We start from the raw sequence: 16,182 nt of genomic DNA, 5'->3' as shown, positions 1-16,182 counted from the left end.
AGCCTCCTGAGTAGCTGGGACTACAGGGTTTGCGCCACCATGCCCAGCTAATTTTTGTATTTTTAGTAGAGACGGGGTTTCACCATATTGGCCAGGCTGGTCTCAAACTCCTGACCTCAAGTGATTCGCCCGCCTCAGCTTCCCAAAATGCTAAGATTACAGGCATGAGCCACAGCGCCCAGCTTATCAGACATTTTTTTTAAAGAATTTTTTTTAAAAATCCACGAGTTGGCTGGGCACGGCCCACAGCTACTCAGGAGGCAGAGGTTGCAGAGAGCCGAGGTCGTGCCACTGCATTCCAGCCTGCGTGACTGAGCGAGACTCCGTCTCAAAAAAAAAAAAAAATCCACAAGTCCACCCTTATGTTTTTGATGTGAACAACAAATGTCCTTATCAGTAACTATGCTTATAACAACTACATTTCTGAAAGGACTCATTTTGTTCAATCACTGTTACAGCCAGACATTCCTGTTTGCCAGGTGACTTAACAGTGTTACGAAATAAATGAGACCAAAGTCATTCTTCAGTTCGGGGATTTATGAAATATCTCATGTAGAATCAGATAGGAACAGTGGAGCAAAAGAGTTTACATCCCGACAGGCACATAACAGTTTCCAGCCCAAAGAAGGCATAAGGCCTTTAAAAAGAAAGAGGGGGACTGGGTGCGATGGCTCATGCCTATAATCCCAACACCTTGGGAGGCCGAGGTGGGCAGATCACCTGAGGGCAGGAGTTTCAGACCAGCCTGGCCAACATGATGAAACCCCATCTCTACAAAAAATACAAAAAAATTGGCCAGGTGTGGTGGCATATGCCTGTAATCCCAGCTACTTGGGAGGCTAAGGCAGGAGAATCGCTTGAACCCGGGAGGCAGAGATTGCAGTGAGCCAAGATGGTGCCACTGCACTCCAGCCTGGGCAACAGAGGGAGACTCTGCCTCAAAAAATAAAAAATAAAAATAAAAATAGAAAGAGGGGTGTGTGGGTGTGCACACACACATACTGCAAAATGAAGGACAAGAAAACAAAGCAGTTTCTTTAGGAAAAGGAGGGAGGAGGAAAGAAGTTTACCTTAGAATACTGTAATCTACTTGAGGGAGCAGAGAGGAATACAAAGTAGGCATAAATGCTTATTGATAAAAACACAACTCAGGATAATCTCAACCCTAACAAGATTGTTAACAACATTTTTTTTAAGTATGTGAAGGGGAGGAAAGTGTCAAAATACTCACTAATCACCAACAGACAGAAATTTACAGAAGCTGCCCCTGCCAGAGGATTCCAAGTTATTACCTGTATCCGTGTCCATATATCATGCCATTTTGGGATAAGCACATTTGTGTAACAGAATTGTTGGCTGGCATGCTTTTCACAAACTTGGGATTCCTGAAGCATGACCACATTTACATCAATTTCAGCTTTATGCAAAGAAAGGAAACAAGAATTAAACATAACAAGCTAATAACTGTAACTCATTTCATGAAAAAGATTAAACTAACCACTTTCCTAAACTTTGGGTTAAAACATTAGCCAGACTGAGAAATAAGAAAAAAAACTGAGAAGAAAGAAGAACTAAGGCAGAGTCTTATTTCTGTTGTTTAATTATTTAAATATTACACATTCATTCAGTCAGACAAGTAATAATAAAAACTATTAAGTATCAATTAAGACAGTATGCTGCCAGGCGCAGTGGCTCATGCCTGTAATCCCAGCACTTTGGGAGGCCGAGGTGGGCGGATGACCTGAGGTCAGAAGTTTGAGACCAGCCTGACCAATATGGAGAAACTCCCCGTCTCTACTAAAATACAAAAACATTAGCCAGGCGTGGTGGCACATGCCTGTAATCCCAGCTACTCGGGAGGCTGAGGCAGGAGAATCGCTTGAACTTGGGAGGCAGAGGTTGCGGTGAGCAGAGATCACGACATCGCACCCCAGCCTGGGCAAAAAGAGCAAAACTCCGTCTCAAAAAAAATAAAAAATAAAAAATAAATAAATAAATAAATAAATAAAAAAGACAGTATGCTGTCTCATTTCATGCTCCCAACAATGCTGAGGCAAGCACTCTCATAATCCCTTATTTTATAAATGAGGAACTGATGTTTAAGAAAGATTAAGTAATTTGCTCCAAAATCACACAAGTAGTAAATCACCTATCTGAGATTCACCCCCAGGTCTGACTATGGTCTTAAACACTAGATATACTTCCTGTCCTATAAAGAAATAAAGTAAGCTAAAATACTCCATCTGTTGATTTTCTCTATCCCTTTCCTGAGTAGAACAGAATTGGCAGGTTTTATTTTATTTTTTTATTTTTTTGAGACAGGGTCTGGCTCTGCTGCTCAGGCTGGAGTACAGTAATGTGATCATAGCTCATTGCAGCCTCAAACTCTTGGGCTCAAACAATCCTCCCACTTCAGCCTCCCAAGTAGCCAGGACTACAGGTACACACCACCAAACCCAGCTAGTTTTTTTTTTTTTTTTTTTAGAGAGACAAGGTCTTACTATGTTGCCCAGGCTGGTCTTGAACTCCTGGCCTAAAGCATCCTCCCACATTGGCCTCCCAAAGCACCCACGTTGACCTCCCAAAGCACTGGGATTACAGATCTGTCACCACACCCAGCCAGCATTTTTATTTTTTTCAGACAGGGTCTCACTCTGTCACCCAGGCTGGAATACAGTGGTGCAATCTTGGCTCATTGCAACCTCTGCCTCCCAGGTTCCAGCGATTCTCCCACCTCAGCCTCCTGAGTAGCTAGCATTACAGGCATGAGCCACCTCAATTGGCTAACTTTTTTTTTTTTTTTTTTTTTTGTAGTAGCGATGGGGTTTCACCATGTTGGCCAGACTGATCTAGAACTCCTGGCCTTAATTGATCCACCCACCTCAGCCTCCCAAAGTGCTGGGATTACAGGCATGAGCCACCACGCCCAGCCAGCAATATTTTAAATATATAGTACTTTAGGAGGATACTAAAAGATTTCAAGGTTGTTTCCTTCCAGCTGTTTTGTGTCACTTCAAGTTTTAAGAGCAGGCAATGATTACATGCAGTCCCTCTGATTTACCAAAACAGAAGATTCTCCTCTCAATTTGTATTTAATATCAGCTAATTCAAGGTTTAAAAGTGACCACTGTCCAGCTGGGCATGGTGGCTCACACCTGAAATCCCAGCACTTGGGGAGGCCAAGGCAGACAGATCACTTAAGGTCAGGAGTTCGAAACCAGCCTGGCCAACATGGTGAAACCCTGTCTCTACTACAAATACAAAAAAATCAGCTGGGCGTGGTGGCGGGCGCCTGTAATCGCAGCTTCTAGGGAGGCTGAGGCAGAAGAATCGCTTGAACCTGGGAGGTGAGACTGCAGTGAGCTGAGATCGTGCCTCTGCACTCCAGCCTGGGTGACAGGGCAAGACTACGTCTCAAAAAAATAAATAAGGGGCTGGGCGCGGTGGCTCACACCTGTAATCCCACCACTTTGGGAGGCCGAGGCAGGTGGATCATGAGGTCAGCAGATTGAGACCATCCTGGCCAACAAGGTGAAACCCCATCTCTACTACAAGTACAAAAAAAATTAGCTGGGTGTGGTGGCGGGCGCCTGTAGTCCCAGCTACTTGGGAGGCTGATGCAGGAGAATGGCATGAACCTGGGAAGTGGAGCTTGCAGTGAGCCAAGATCGCACCACTGCACTCCAGCCTGGGCGACAGAGCCAGACTCCGTCTCAATATAAATAAATAAATAAATAAATAGCTGGGCCCAGGCGTGGTGGCTCATGCCTGTAGTCCTAGGACTTTGGGAAGCCAAGGTGAGGGGACTGCCTGACCTCAGGAGTTTGAGACCAGCCTGGCCAACATGACGAAACCCCATCTCTACAAAAAAAAAATATGGCCAGGCACGGTGGCTCACACCTGTAATCCCAGCACTTGGGGAGGCCAAGGCAGACGGATCACTTGAGGTCAGGAGTTTGAGACCAGCCTGGCCAACATGGCGAAATCCGACTCTACTAAAAATACAAAAAAATTACCCGGGCGTGGTGGCACACACCTGTAATCCCAGTTACTCGGGAGGGTGAGGTAGGAGAATCACTTGAACCTAGGTGGCCAAGATGGCGCCACTGGCACTCCAGCCTGGGCAACAGAGCAAGACTCCATCTCAAAAAATTAATAAATAAATAAATAAATATAATAAATAAATAAATAAATAATAAATAAATTAATAATTATACACAAAGATGTTCACAAACAATGAAAAACTAGAAATACCACAAATATCCAACCAACAGTACAAACCACCAATATCCAACCAAATGTTTAATCCACAAACATTAATAATGATTTTTACCAGGCAGATGGCATGTGCCTGTAGTCCCAGCTACTTGGGGAGACCGAGGTGGGAAGTTACAGTGAGCTATGATTGTGCACTGCACTCTAGCCTGGGTGTCATAGCAAAACCACATCACTAAAAAATAATAAATGAAGGCCAGGCACGGTGGCTCACGCCTGTAATCCCAGTACTTTGGGAGGCTGAGGCAGGTGGAACACCTGTGGTCAGGAGTTCGAGACCAACCCAGCCAACATGGTGAAACCCCATCTCTACTAAAAATACAAAATTAGCTGAGTGTGGCTGGGCATGGTGGCTCATGCCTGTAATCCCAGCACTTTGGGAGGCTGAGGCAGGCAGATCACGACGTCAGGAGTTTGAGGCCAGCCTGGTGAAACCCCGTCTGTACAAAAAATACAAAAAGTTAGCCAGGCATGGTGGCGTGCACCTACAATCCCACCTACTCGGGAGGCAGAGGGAGAAGTGCTTGAACCCTAGAGGCTGAGGTTGCAGTGAGCCTAGATAGTGCCACTGCACTCCAGCCTGGGCAACAAGGGCGAAACTCTGTCTCAAAAAAAAAAAAAAAATTAGCCGAGTGTGGTGGCACACGCCTGTAGTCCCAGCTACTTGGGAGGCTGAGATGGGAGAATGGCTTGAAACGGGAACCGAGATTGCGCCACTGCACTCCAGCCTGGGCAAGACAGAGCAAGACTACATCTCAGGGAGGGAAAAAAAGAAAAAAAATTAAATGAAGATCTGCCCATACACTGGAATGTAATACAAGTAAGACAATATTTATGAAGAACTTTAAGGCCAGGTGTGGAGGCTCATGCCTGTAATCCCAGCACTTTGGGAGGCCGAGGCGGGCGGATCACGAGGTCAGGAGATCAAGACCATCCTGGCTAACACGGTAAAACCCCATCTCTACTAAAAATACAAAAAATTAGCCGGGCGTGGTGGCGGGCGCCTGTATTCCCAGCTACTCAGGAGGCTGAGGCAGGAGAATCATTTAAATCCAGGAGGCGGAGGTTGCAGTGAGCTGAGATTGCACCACTGCACTCCAGCCTGGGCAACAAGAGCCAAACTCCATCTTAAAAAAACAAACAAACAAACAAACAAACCAAAAAAAGAATTTTAAATTACTTAGGAAAATTATTGTACTACAAAATCAAACGAGAAAACTATCTCTGGTAACGACTGGCAGCCTCCAGGGAAAAGAACTAGAGTACTAACTGGATACAAATTATCAATTCATAAAAAATTAAAAATATGTGGAAAAAGATCAGAAGAAAGTGTGCCAAAATAGATTGCTTCTGAATGGATTAACAGTGTGGTTTCTGCCTACTTCTTTATACTTAATTGTACCTTGCCAAATCATCTAAAATAAACATGCATTATCTTGGCCGGTCACGGTGGCTCACGCCTGTAATCCCAGCACTTTGGGAGGCCAAGGCGGATGGATCACGAGGTCAGGAGTTCGAGACCACCCTGGCCAACATGGTGAAACCCCATTTCTACTAAAAATACAAAAATTAGCCGGGCGCGGTGGCGGGTGCCTGTAATCCCAGCTACTCGGGAGGCTGAAGCAGGAGAACTGCTTGAACTCAGGAGGCGGAGGTTTCAGTGAGCGAGATCGCACCACTGCACTCCAGCCTGGGTGACAAAGCAAGACTCCATCTCGCGGCGGGGGGGGTAAGGAGTCAAGGTTTTACAAGAGCAGAAGATAATAGAGATCACTGCATTTCTGTCAACTACATCCGTTCTGCCACCCGTGCCCTGCGTCCTGACAGAGCATACGCTCAGATGGTGTTTGCTGATTTGCCGAATGAATGAGATAGTCCCTTTCCCGCGGCTGCTCTGCCTGCCCAGAATGGTCCCCAGGTTTTCTCGCTTTTAACCAAGAAACTCGAGGCCTCTGCAACGAGACACAGCCCCCAGGACCGCTTCTCAACGAGTCTAGGCCTCCCTTCCTGTCTCCGCCAAAAGGCTTCAGGCTCCTCCCCACTCTGGAAGCTGCCCCAGCCCGCTCCAGGGCCCAGACCCTCAGTCCCGACGCCCACTAGCCTGCCAAGTTTCTTCCACCACACTACGCCGGCGCCCCTCGGTAGAGCCACCGCCCTTCTGCAGAGTAACGGCCCGCGCCCTCGGGACAATCCTTTTTCCAAAAATAACCCCCTCGGCACCTGCCCCCTTGGCAGCTGCTGCCCGGGCGGTACCTGTGCCGTAGACCAAGCAGCCGGAGAGGATCAAGAGTAGCCGCACTGTCCCACCGCCCCCGACACCCGAGCCCCAGGGCCCGGGACCAACCGCCGGCGAGACCGCCACTTTCATTCCTCCCGCCATGGTTGTCTCAAGCCACCTCCTCCTCACGTGCCTTACCCCAGCAACTAACTCCGAACGGGCAGCGACAGCAGCCTATCCTCTACGAAACCCGCCCCTATCAACCAATGGGATGGGCAGGGCTTCGAGCACCCAGCCCTCCAAGGGCCCTACGAGTCCCGCCCCTTAGCAACTGAAGAGAGAGGGCGGGAAAAGCAGCTTTCAGCCTATTAGAAAATGGGTTCTCACCCTAGCAGCGGCGACAGGAAGATCCCACCCCGCTAACAACATGCTTCCGTCTTCAGTTTATTTACAACTGGTGTGATTGATGGTAAGCTTAACCAATAGAAAATCGGAATGGGAGAGGCCTCCTTGATCAAACTCGGTATTTCCATCGAAGCTGTCTGAAGTTCCTTTGGTTTCCTTTCGGTTTTTTATCACGACCTTTCTGTTATGAGACGCCTACAATTGAGATCGCTTTATGAGTAGGGTCCTGATAGGGCAATTTTTAAAGTAGACTGACAAAAGCGTGGTTCTCCAAAGTCCTAAAGGATTTAAAATAGAAGTCACAAAAAAGTGTGTGTTGTCAATATTTTATAAGCATAAACATTAGCTTTTAAAAATGTATTCATAGGATTTTTATTTTTGGAAGTAAAATTAATGTTAGGATTAAGAAAGATTCATTTATTCCTCTTATCATCTTGTGAGACAAATATAATTCTCTCCATTTAAGAAGCCAAAGCCAAGACAGCCACAGGAACCTGCCCAAGATTTCATAGTTCATCTGGTCTGTGATCCCAACCTAAATCCTATTGACCCCAAAGCCAGAGTTATTTATATGGATTAGCTGCTTCCCATTCAATGATTTAATACAGGGCCCAGCAGAGATCCAGGTGTTCAGAAACTGTTAGTAGAAATTGAAACTTTTTTTTTAAAGAGGATCTGATGGTGATGGGTAGGAAAACTACAGATGATAGAGTCAAATGAATTGAGGAATCCAAGGAAGGGGGTATCTCCTGGGGAAGGTTCAAGCTTTCAAAACAAGATTTTTTTTTTTAATGTTTTTAGAGACAGGGTCATTCTCTGACACCCAAGCTGGAGTGCGACAGCACCATCACAGCTCAGTGTAACCTTGAATTCCTGGACTTAAACCATCTTCCCACCTCAGCCTCCTAGATAGGTTGGGCTACAGGGACGCACCACCATGCCCAGCTATTTGTTTGTGTCGTTGTTGTTGTTGTTGTTATTGAGACAAGGTCTCTTTCTGTAACCCTCCTGGAGTGCAGTGGCGTAAACACAGCTCACTGTAGCCTCGAACTCCCAGGATCAAATGATCCTCCCACTTCAATCTCCCAAGTAGCTGGGACTACAGGCATGAGTCACTATGTCTGGCTTAATTTTTTTTAATTACTTTTTGTAGAGACAATATCGTGCTACATTGCCCAGGCTGACCTCAAACTCCTGGCCTCAAGTGATTCTCCCACCTTGGCCTCCCAAATTACTGAAATTACAGTAGTAAGCCACTGCACCTGGTCTAAACCAAGGAATTTTGTTAAAGTCAAAATGGGCCGGGCACGGTAGCTCAGGTCTGTAATCCTGACACTTCGAGAGGCCGAGGCGGGTGGATCACCTGAGGTCAGGAGTTCAAGACCAGCCTGGCCAACATGGCAAAACCCCATCTCTACTAAAAATACAAAAATTAGCCAGGCATGGTGGTAGGTGGCTGTAACCCCAGCTACTCGGGAGGCTGAGGCAGGAGAATCCCTTGAACCCAGGAGGCGGAGGCTGCAGTGAGCCAAGATCGCCCCATTGCACTCCAGCCTGGGCGACAGACCAAGACTCTGTCTCAAAAAAGAAAAAAAAAAAGTCAAAATGGGCTGGGTGTGGTGGCTCATGCCTGTAATCCCAGCACTTTTGGGAGGTTGAGGTGGAAGGATCACTTGAGGCCAGAAGTTTGAGACCAGCCTGGCCAACATAGCGAAACCCTCTCTCTAATAAAAATACAAAAATTAGCCCAGCATGGTGCCGGGTTCCTGTAATCCCAGCTACTTAGGAGTCTGAGACAGAAGAATTGCTTGAGCCCAGGAGGCAGAGGTTGCAGTGAGCCGAGATCACACCACTTCACTACAGCCTGGGTGACAGACCGAGCCTCTCTGTCTCAAAAAAAAAAAAAAAAAAAAAAAGTCAAAATGGGGCTGAGCTATGGGCAAGAGAATAAATTTCATTCTCAGAAGGAAAAGCCTAGGCCAACAGTGCTGATATGGTCATCCTGTATTTCACACACCCACTCCCTCAGCCGACCTAGGGAAGTCAGCATCAATCATGTTGATACTATGTACCCTTGATAACATGAGATGAAAATGGCATTTTAACTCTGTGGTTTTCCTTCCCAAAACCGGTAACACTACTCTAATCATGAGAAAAACATTAGACAAATTCCAGTAGAGGCATCCTACAAAATACCTGACCAGTACTCCTCAAAGCTGTCAAAGTCATCAAAACATCATTAGGGTTTTTTTGTTTTTGTTTTTTGAGACAGAGTTTCACTCTTGTTGCCCAGGCTGGAGTGCAATGGCGCAAACTTGGCTCACCGCAACCTCCCCCTCCCAGGTTCAAGCAATTCTCCTGTCTCAGCCTCCCAAATAGCTGGGATTACAGGCATGTGCCACCCCGCCCAGCTAATTTTGTATTTTTAGTAGAGATGGGGTTTCTCCATGTTGGTCAAGCTGGTCTTGAACTCCAGACCTCAGGTAATTCGCCCGCCTCGGCCTCCCAAAGTGCTGGGATTACAGGCATGAGCCACCATGCCCAGCCCATTATGTTTTTGAGAACTAAACATAATGTGGTCCTGGAACAGAAAAACACATTAGTTTAAAAAAACAAGGCCGGGCACAGTGGCTCATGCCTGTAATCCCAGCACTTTGGGAGGCTGAGGCGGGCGGATCGTGAGGTCAGGAGATGGAGACCATCCTGGGCAACACGGTGAAACCCCATCTCTACTAAAAATAACAAAAAAATTAGCCGGACTTGGTGGCAGGCGCCTGTAGTCCCAGCTACTCAGGAGGCTGAGGCAAGAGAGTGGTGTGAACCCGGGAGGTGGAGCTTGCAGTGAGCCGAGATGGCGCCACTGCACTCCAGCTTGGGTGACAGAGCAAGACTCCGTCTCAAAAAAAAAAAAACATGGAGGCCGAGCATGGTGGCTCACGCCTGTAGTCCCAGCACTTTGGGAGGCCAAGGTGGGCGAATCACGAGATCAGGAGTTCAAGACCAGCCTGGCCACCATGGTGAAACCCCATCTCTACTAAAAATACAAAAAATTAGCTGGGCGTAGTGGCCGGCACCTGTAAACCCAGCTACTCGGGAGGCTGAGGCAGGAGAATCACGTGAACCTGGGAGGCAGAGGTTGCAGCAGTGAGCCAAGATCAGTGCCACTGCACTCCAGCCTGGTGACAGAGTAAGACTCAGTCTAAAAACAACAACAACAACAACAACAACAACAACAACAACAAAAACCAAAGGAAATCTGAATAAACTGTAGACTTTAGTTAATAATGTTTCAATACTGTTTCATTAATGGTGCCAAATGTACCATACTAATGTCAGATAATAATTGGGGAAATTGAATGTAGGGTATATAGGAATTCACCATATTATCTTTTCAATTTTTCTGTACATGTAATGTTTCTAAAAATAAAGTTGGCTAGCCTCAGTGGTTCACACCTGTGATCCCAGCACTTTAGGAGACCGGGGCTCAGGATGGCTTGAGCCCAGGAGTTCAAGACCAGCCTGGGCAAAATAGTAGGGCTCTGTCTTTACAAAAATACAAAAATTAGCTGAGTGTGTTGGCACATGCCTGTAGTCCCAGTTGCTCAGCAGGCTGAGATGGGACGATCACTTGAGTCTGGGAGGTTGAGCCTGCAGTGAGCCATGATCATGCCTCTGCACTCCACCCTGGGTGACAGAGTAAGACCTTGTTGCTAAAAAAAATGAATAAATTGGGCAGGCGTGGTGGCTCATGCCTGTAATCCCAATGTCTTGGGAGGCAGAGGCAGGTGGATCACTTAAGCCTAGGAGTTTGAGACCAGCCTGAGCAACATAGTGAAACCCCGTCTCTACAAAGAATAAAAAAAAAAAAAAAATTAGCCAGGTGTGGTGGCATGCACCTGTGGTCCCAGCTACTTGGGAGGTTGACATGGGAGAATCACTTGAGCCTGGGAAATCAAGACTGCAATGAGCTGTGATTGCACCACTGTGCAGCCTGGGTGACAGAGTGAGACCCTGTCTCAAAATAAATAAATAAAATAAAATAAAGTCTACTAATATATATGTATAGATATGTATATGTATTTTTTATGTGTAGGTATATATACACATATATAAACACACACTTCATTTTTTTTTTACCAGGCCCGATTCTCACTATTCAGAGCTTGCTCTTTGGTTTTCACTAAAGCAAATCCAGGGGAACTAATTTCAGAAGATCACTGACCACTGACTATTAAAATATATAAATGAAGTGTAGAGTAATAAGACTGGCTGTCCATAAACACATTACAACTTATCATCCAAATGAGTGCTGCCATTTCAAGATAGTCATTCAAGAAGCTTTTAGCCTTGTTTTAATGAGGACACTGCTCAAAACAACAAGAATCTCCTTCAGAGTCTATAACACACAATGCAATGAATATTCATTATCTGCAGGTGGATTGGATTTATGCAAATAGCCAAAAGAACTCAGGCCAACACTGATGAGTAAATGGGGTGGGAAATCTGGATGGTAAATGTGTTTCAAAATTTTTGGGATTTTTGAAAGTTAGTATGGTGCATATACAAAATATAAAGCAACAATCCCAATGCATCGGGACAGCACCCAGTAATCAAACAAATTAATATTTCTGGAATGACATATATGACTTCATACTGTGGTAAGTGAAAGATGGAAAAGTGAAAACTGTAAATAACCTTATGTAAGTTTAGGTCAGGTTCTGCCACAAAATAAATTCAGTTCAGATTAGGTTTTATTGTCAAATATGTTATGAAAAAGATTTTGTTTTTGTTTTTGTTTTTGATATGGAGTTTTGCTCTTATCGCCCAGGCCAGAGTGCAATGGCGTGATCTCAGCTCGCTGCAACTTCTGCTTCCCAGGTTCAAGCGATTCTCATGCCTCCACCTCCCAAGTAGCTGGGATTACAGATGCCCGCCACCACGCCCAGTTAATTTTTGTTTTCTTTTGAGACCGAGTCTCACTCTGTCACCCAGGCTGGAGTGCAACGGCGCCATCTTGGCTCGCTGCAACTTCTGCTTCCCAGGTTCGAGCGATTCTCGTGCCTCCACCTCCCGAGTAGCTGGGATTACAGGCATGCGCCACCACGCCCAGGTAATTTTTGTATTTTTAGTAGAGACGGGGTTTTGCTATGTTGGCCGGCTTGTCTTGAACTCCTGACCTCAGGTGATCCACCCACCTCAGCCTCCCAAAGTGCTGAGATTAAGGGCATAAGCCACAGTACCCGGTCAAGCTTTTGGTTTTCATAATTTTTTTAAATTTAGGAATTGTGGATAAAGGATTTGCAGGCCACGAATATTTGATGAAGGCGATTCCAGAGTTTTGAGAAGGAACACTCCATTCCACATACTCAGTCACCCAAGCTAGGAGCCTGAGAGTCACCCTAAACCCTCATTCTCTCCTCTCAACCCCTCAGCCAATCAATCAAGTCCTGTCGATCTTATTTTCTATCTTTTGAATCTGTTCTTTCCCCCCATGCCAGTGCCTTGCCATCTTTCAACTGAGAGGGTCCTCAGTTTTTTTCAAGCTGACCTTCCTGCTGTTTTTGCAGCCATAAATCCTTCCTCCACTCTGCTCCTAAGTGCAGATCTGACCATGCCATGAGTCTTTGTTTCCAGAGTCTTTATGGTTCCAGTAACACCACAGGATGAATGAAGTCCAACATCCTTAGTATGATCTAAAACTCAGAAGCAAAGACACAAATAACTATAATAATGTCATTCAATGTTTGTCACCAATCTGTAATGAAACAATTTCAGAAATTAAGTGTAAGCATTTAGAAAGTTTTATAGGTATTTGACACAGAAATTTTATATTTATTGAATCTAACAAAATGGTAGTTTGTTTTTTGCATAATTCACTTTTAGTGCATTCTATAAAAGTAGTGGACAATAACAGATTGGAAATGTTTTAAAAATTCGTCCTTAGCCATACTTTGAGAAACACTGGTCCATAATATTTTTAATGTAATGTACCTGTACACCTCCCTAGGCTCATTTCTAACCACCTCCACCCACCACCCAGCAATAATGAACAACCTTTTATAGTTTCTGAAACATATCACTCTGTTTCATACCTCCACCTCCATGGAAATGCACTTTCTGGCCTCTCTGACTTGACTTCCCTTCCTCCTAGAAATTTTTTTTTGTTTCTTTTTTTTGAGACTCACTTTTTGCTCTGTGGTGCAGGGATGCAGTGGCGCCATCAAGGCTCACTGCAGCCTCCAACTTCTGGGCTCAAATGTTCCTCCCACCTCAGCCTCCTAAAGTGCTGTGATTACAGGTGTGAGCCACCACCCTGGCCACTCCTGGAAATCTCATACTGACTGCATCATCACCTCCTTTGGATGCCTGTCTAAACCAAGGCCCCTCACAACTCCATGCAGAACAGATCACTTACCCTCTTATACTTCTGTCATTGTTGTACCCCTATTATTGCACTATGTTGTAATTATTTGTTTATAGGTCTATTTCCTCTATTAGTCTGTGAGTTCCTTAAAGGCAGTGGTTAGGATTATCTGTCTTTCAGGAGTGAAACATTTCTTGTAAAATAACTAATTTGAAGGACAACATTCCTTAGATGATAAATTCTGGCATGTTACTGAAACAGAAAAAAGGGATCATTACTTTATATTCCTATTACCAGCCAGGACTTCAGCCTACTACCTTTAGCATCTGAGTGTGAATTAATTTACCAGAATGGTGGACACTTTAGAAGGCCAAGGAGACAGACTTGTGGGACTCACTGGAAACTTTACAAGAGAAAGAGATATGGAAAACAAATGTCTCCACTTAAACAGTTTTGCCCAGGCTCAGCCCCTTTGGGAGTAAAATCTGTGTCACCTGCCCTTTCGAAGTTGCACAGGCCTGTGAATAGGATCAATTCATTCATTTCAGAGGGTCCACCAGATAACAGGCCTATCCTGGAGAGGTCCTGGGTTTCGGCTGAAACAAGCAACTATAATTGGAAATGTGTACAAAGAGCAATGAGGAGGCCACCGAAGGGTGGGAGGAATTAATTCTGCCTGGAGGAGTGGAAGGGGTCCAGGAAGGAGAGGGTGAGCCAAACCTTGTTGAGTGAGTCGGATCTGGCCCAGTGGAGACGTTGGGGGAGGAGTGAGCAGAGCAATCTGCTAGATGAAAATCTACACGTGCGCGTAGGGACGACAGTCTCTGCACTCCTCTTCCGCCCACTTTCCTCCCTTTCCTCGCAATCGTTTCCCCTTTTCTTGGAAAACTAGGACTGAGGATACTGTTTCCCTTCACGGAGGAGACCAGTACAGATAAAGGGAATATTAATCCTTTTTATCACGAGATCAGTTGCTCTGCTCTGTCTTTGAGAGCACTGGGGATGGGGGGAGCAGGTGAGTCAGGCAAAGAAGTGGTCCTTCTTTGAGTGAGCCAAGGGGACACAGGGGAGAACAGGGCCAATGCAGGAAACAAATGAAAATTTTTGTATTTGTCCCCACTCCCTTTTTGTCACCATTCCCGACCCGCCCCCCCCCCCCACACACACACCTGTCTCTTTATGTTTTTCTATAGTTTCCCATGGTCTCCGTCTTTGTCTTTGCCTCTTTCCCTTTGCTAAAGGCTGGAAATTCCTTGTTCTCAACGGAAGGGAGTAGGAGGGGAGTTGGGGGTGGCAGGAGTGGGCGGGAAGAACAGACATCTCGGCAGCTCTGGCTGCGGGCTGCGGGGGCGCTCTGGGCCTCTGGCGGGCCCTGACAAGTCAATGATTTTTTAAATAGGGGCTCATATACAAACCTAGAGAGAAAGACGGACACAGATATACAAGTGGATATAAAGAAACATATAAATACATAATCTCGGGTACAGAGACACAAACTGGCAGTAGCGTCTTAAATATGCTTAGCATTCTACAATTTAGAGAGTTTTCCTGTACATTCTCTCACCCGAATCTCACGACAATCTTGAGAAACAAGGGCACAAAGACACAAACACCCGGTAGTTTCACTCTCACACACGGGTTCGCACCCGGACCCCCGCTGGCTCCCCTAGGGGAGTGGGCAGGCCCCTTCTGCGGAATTTCTCTTCCCTCGTCCCTCTCTGGCCGAGCACCTCCCCCCCAACTCCCAGGACTGGGGAGTGGAGAGCTCAAAATCGGCTCCTCCCTCCCCGTCTTTGCCGGACCATAACCGGGACCCGGGCGCCCCGCGCCCAGTAGGTTGCCGCTCACTTGCTCACGCCCTACTCCGCCTCCTCCTTGGGCGGGCGTCTCCCTCCAGATCCTAAGGCTCAGCACCGCCCCAAGGGGGCCGGGGTGGGAGGGAGGGGGGCGCCTCGAGCAGAGGCTGCGTGGGCGGAGGATGTGCGTCACGGGGAGCGTGGGCTGGGGGAGGGAGGGGGCACGTGGAAACCCGGGGCCAGCGGCTGGCAGCCCGGGATCCAAAATAACCTGAGGTGGGGAGCGGGGGAGGGGTCGCCCACACCGCGTACCGGGTCGGGAGCGTCCCCAGAGGAGCCCGTCTAGCCGCACCCTCCAGTTGCGGGGCGGGGGACTGGGAGACGGGACTCTGCTCGTTCCCACCACCCCCACTGGGTTTGGCGCTTAATAGGTTGGAGAAAAGGACCTGAGCAACTGAAATCCTCCCACCAACAACGCGCTCCTTCTCCCCGGACCCCACAAAAGGTCTCCTCGCTAGGCCAGATTGTAAAACCAGCCCCGGCCCATGGCCTCCACGCCCCGCCATGCCCCGGCCCCTCAGAAGTGCGGACAGAGAGGCGGGGCGGGTCTGAGGTTTCTGACTAGGGGAAACCTCATCTGTGGCCAGTCCGTTCGCTTCTCTCTGTCCCCCCCCCCCCACTTTCCCTGGGGCTTAGAGCCTTTGGGCCGGGCCCTTAGAGCCCCCGCCTCCCCCAGCAGCCCTCCCAGCCGTGGGCGGGAGTGCAATGCGAACCAGATGGGGCTAGGAGAAACCAAAGGGGGAGACGGTGGTGGGTTGCAGAGGGGGGGCTAAGCTCCTTCAAGGCGCTCCTCCTGCCAGCTCCGCCGCAGGAAGTCACGTCGTAGGCTCCCGACCTCTTACTCATCTTCCACTAGACTCTCGGGCGAGGTCCCTAATAGACGGCCCCAGGAAGGGTATCGTCTCTGTCACAGCCTTGCCACACAAAATTCCCAAGCAGGGCCTCATCCTCAGCAAACAGAGGACAAGTGGAGGAATCCCTGCCTGACCTACGCGCTGACAAAACCCGACGCGTCTAATCAACACGCGCACCAAAGTGGTGGCGTGCAGCATAACCCTCCCATT

The 16,182-nt window shown here is 47.2% G+C and overlaps 1 protein-coding gene across 6 annotated transcripts in view; it reads right to left on the bottom strand.

The window, feature by feature from the left end:
- Positions 1-14,550, bottom strand: part of NEMP1 (nuclear envelope integral membrane protein 1) — a 36,352-nt gene extending 21,802 nt beyond the window's left edge. The window contains exons 1-3 of one of the 6 annotated variants that reach the window (XM_063621362.1): positions 14,432-14,550; positions 12,447-12,591; positions 1,293-1,417 (exon numbers count right to left, since the gene is read on the bottom strand). In XM_063621362.1, coding sequence (XP_063477432.1) covers positions 1,293-1,417; positions 12,447-12,516 — 195 coding nt within the window. In that variant the 5' untranslated portion in view covers positions 12,517-12,591; positions 14,432-14,550. Of the gene's footprint in view, positions 1-1,292; positions 1,418-6,528; positions 6,702-12,446; positions 12,592-13,313; positions 13,510-14,431 lie in introns of those variants that run through there. The other 5 variants (XM_063621363.1, XM_055247746.2, XM_055247744.2 and 2 more) reach the window with 5 other exon arrangements.
- Between the last annotated feature and the right edge of the window lie 1,632 nt (positions 14,551-16,182).

This window comes from Symphalangus syndactylus, chromosome 17, assembly GCF_028878055.3.
Source record: "Symphalangus syndactylus isolate Jambi chromosome 17, NHGRI_mSymSyn1-v2.1_pri, whole genome shotgun sequence".
NCBI classification, from domain to species: Eukaryota; Metazoa; Chordata; class Mammalia; order Primates; family Hylobatidae; genus Symphalangus; species Symphalangus syndactylus.
This window is presented reverse-complemented; position numbering and strand designations above follow the sequence as displayed.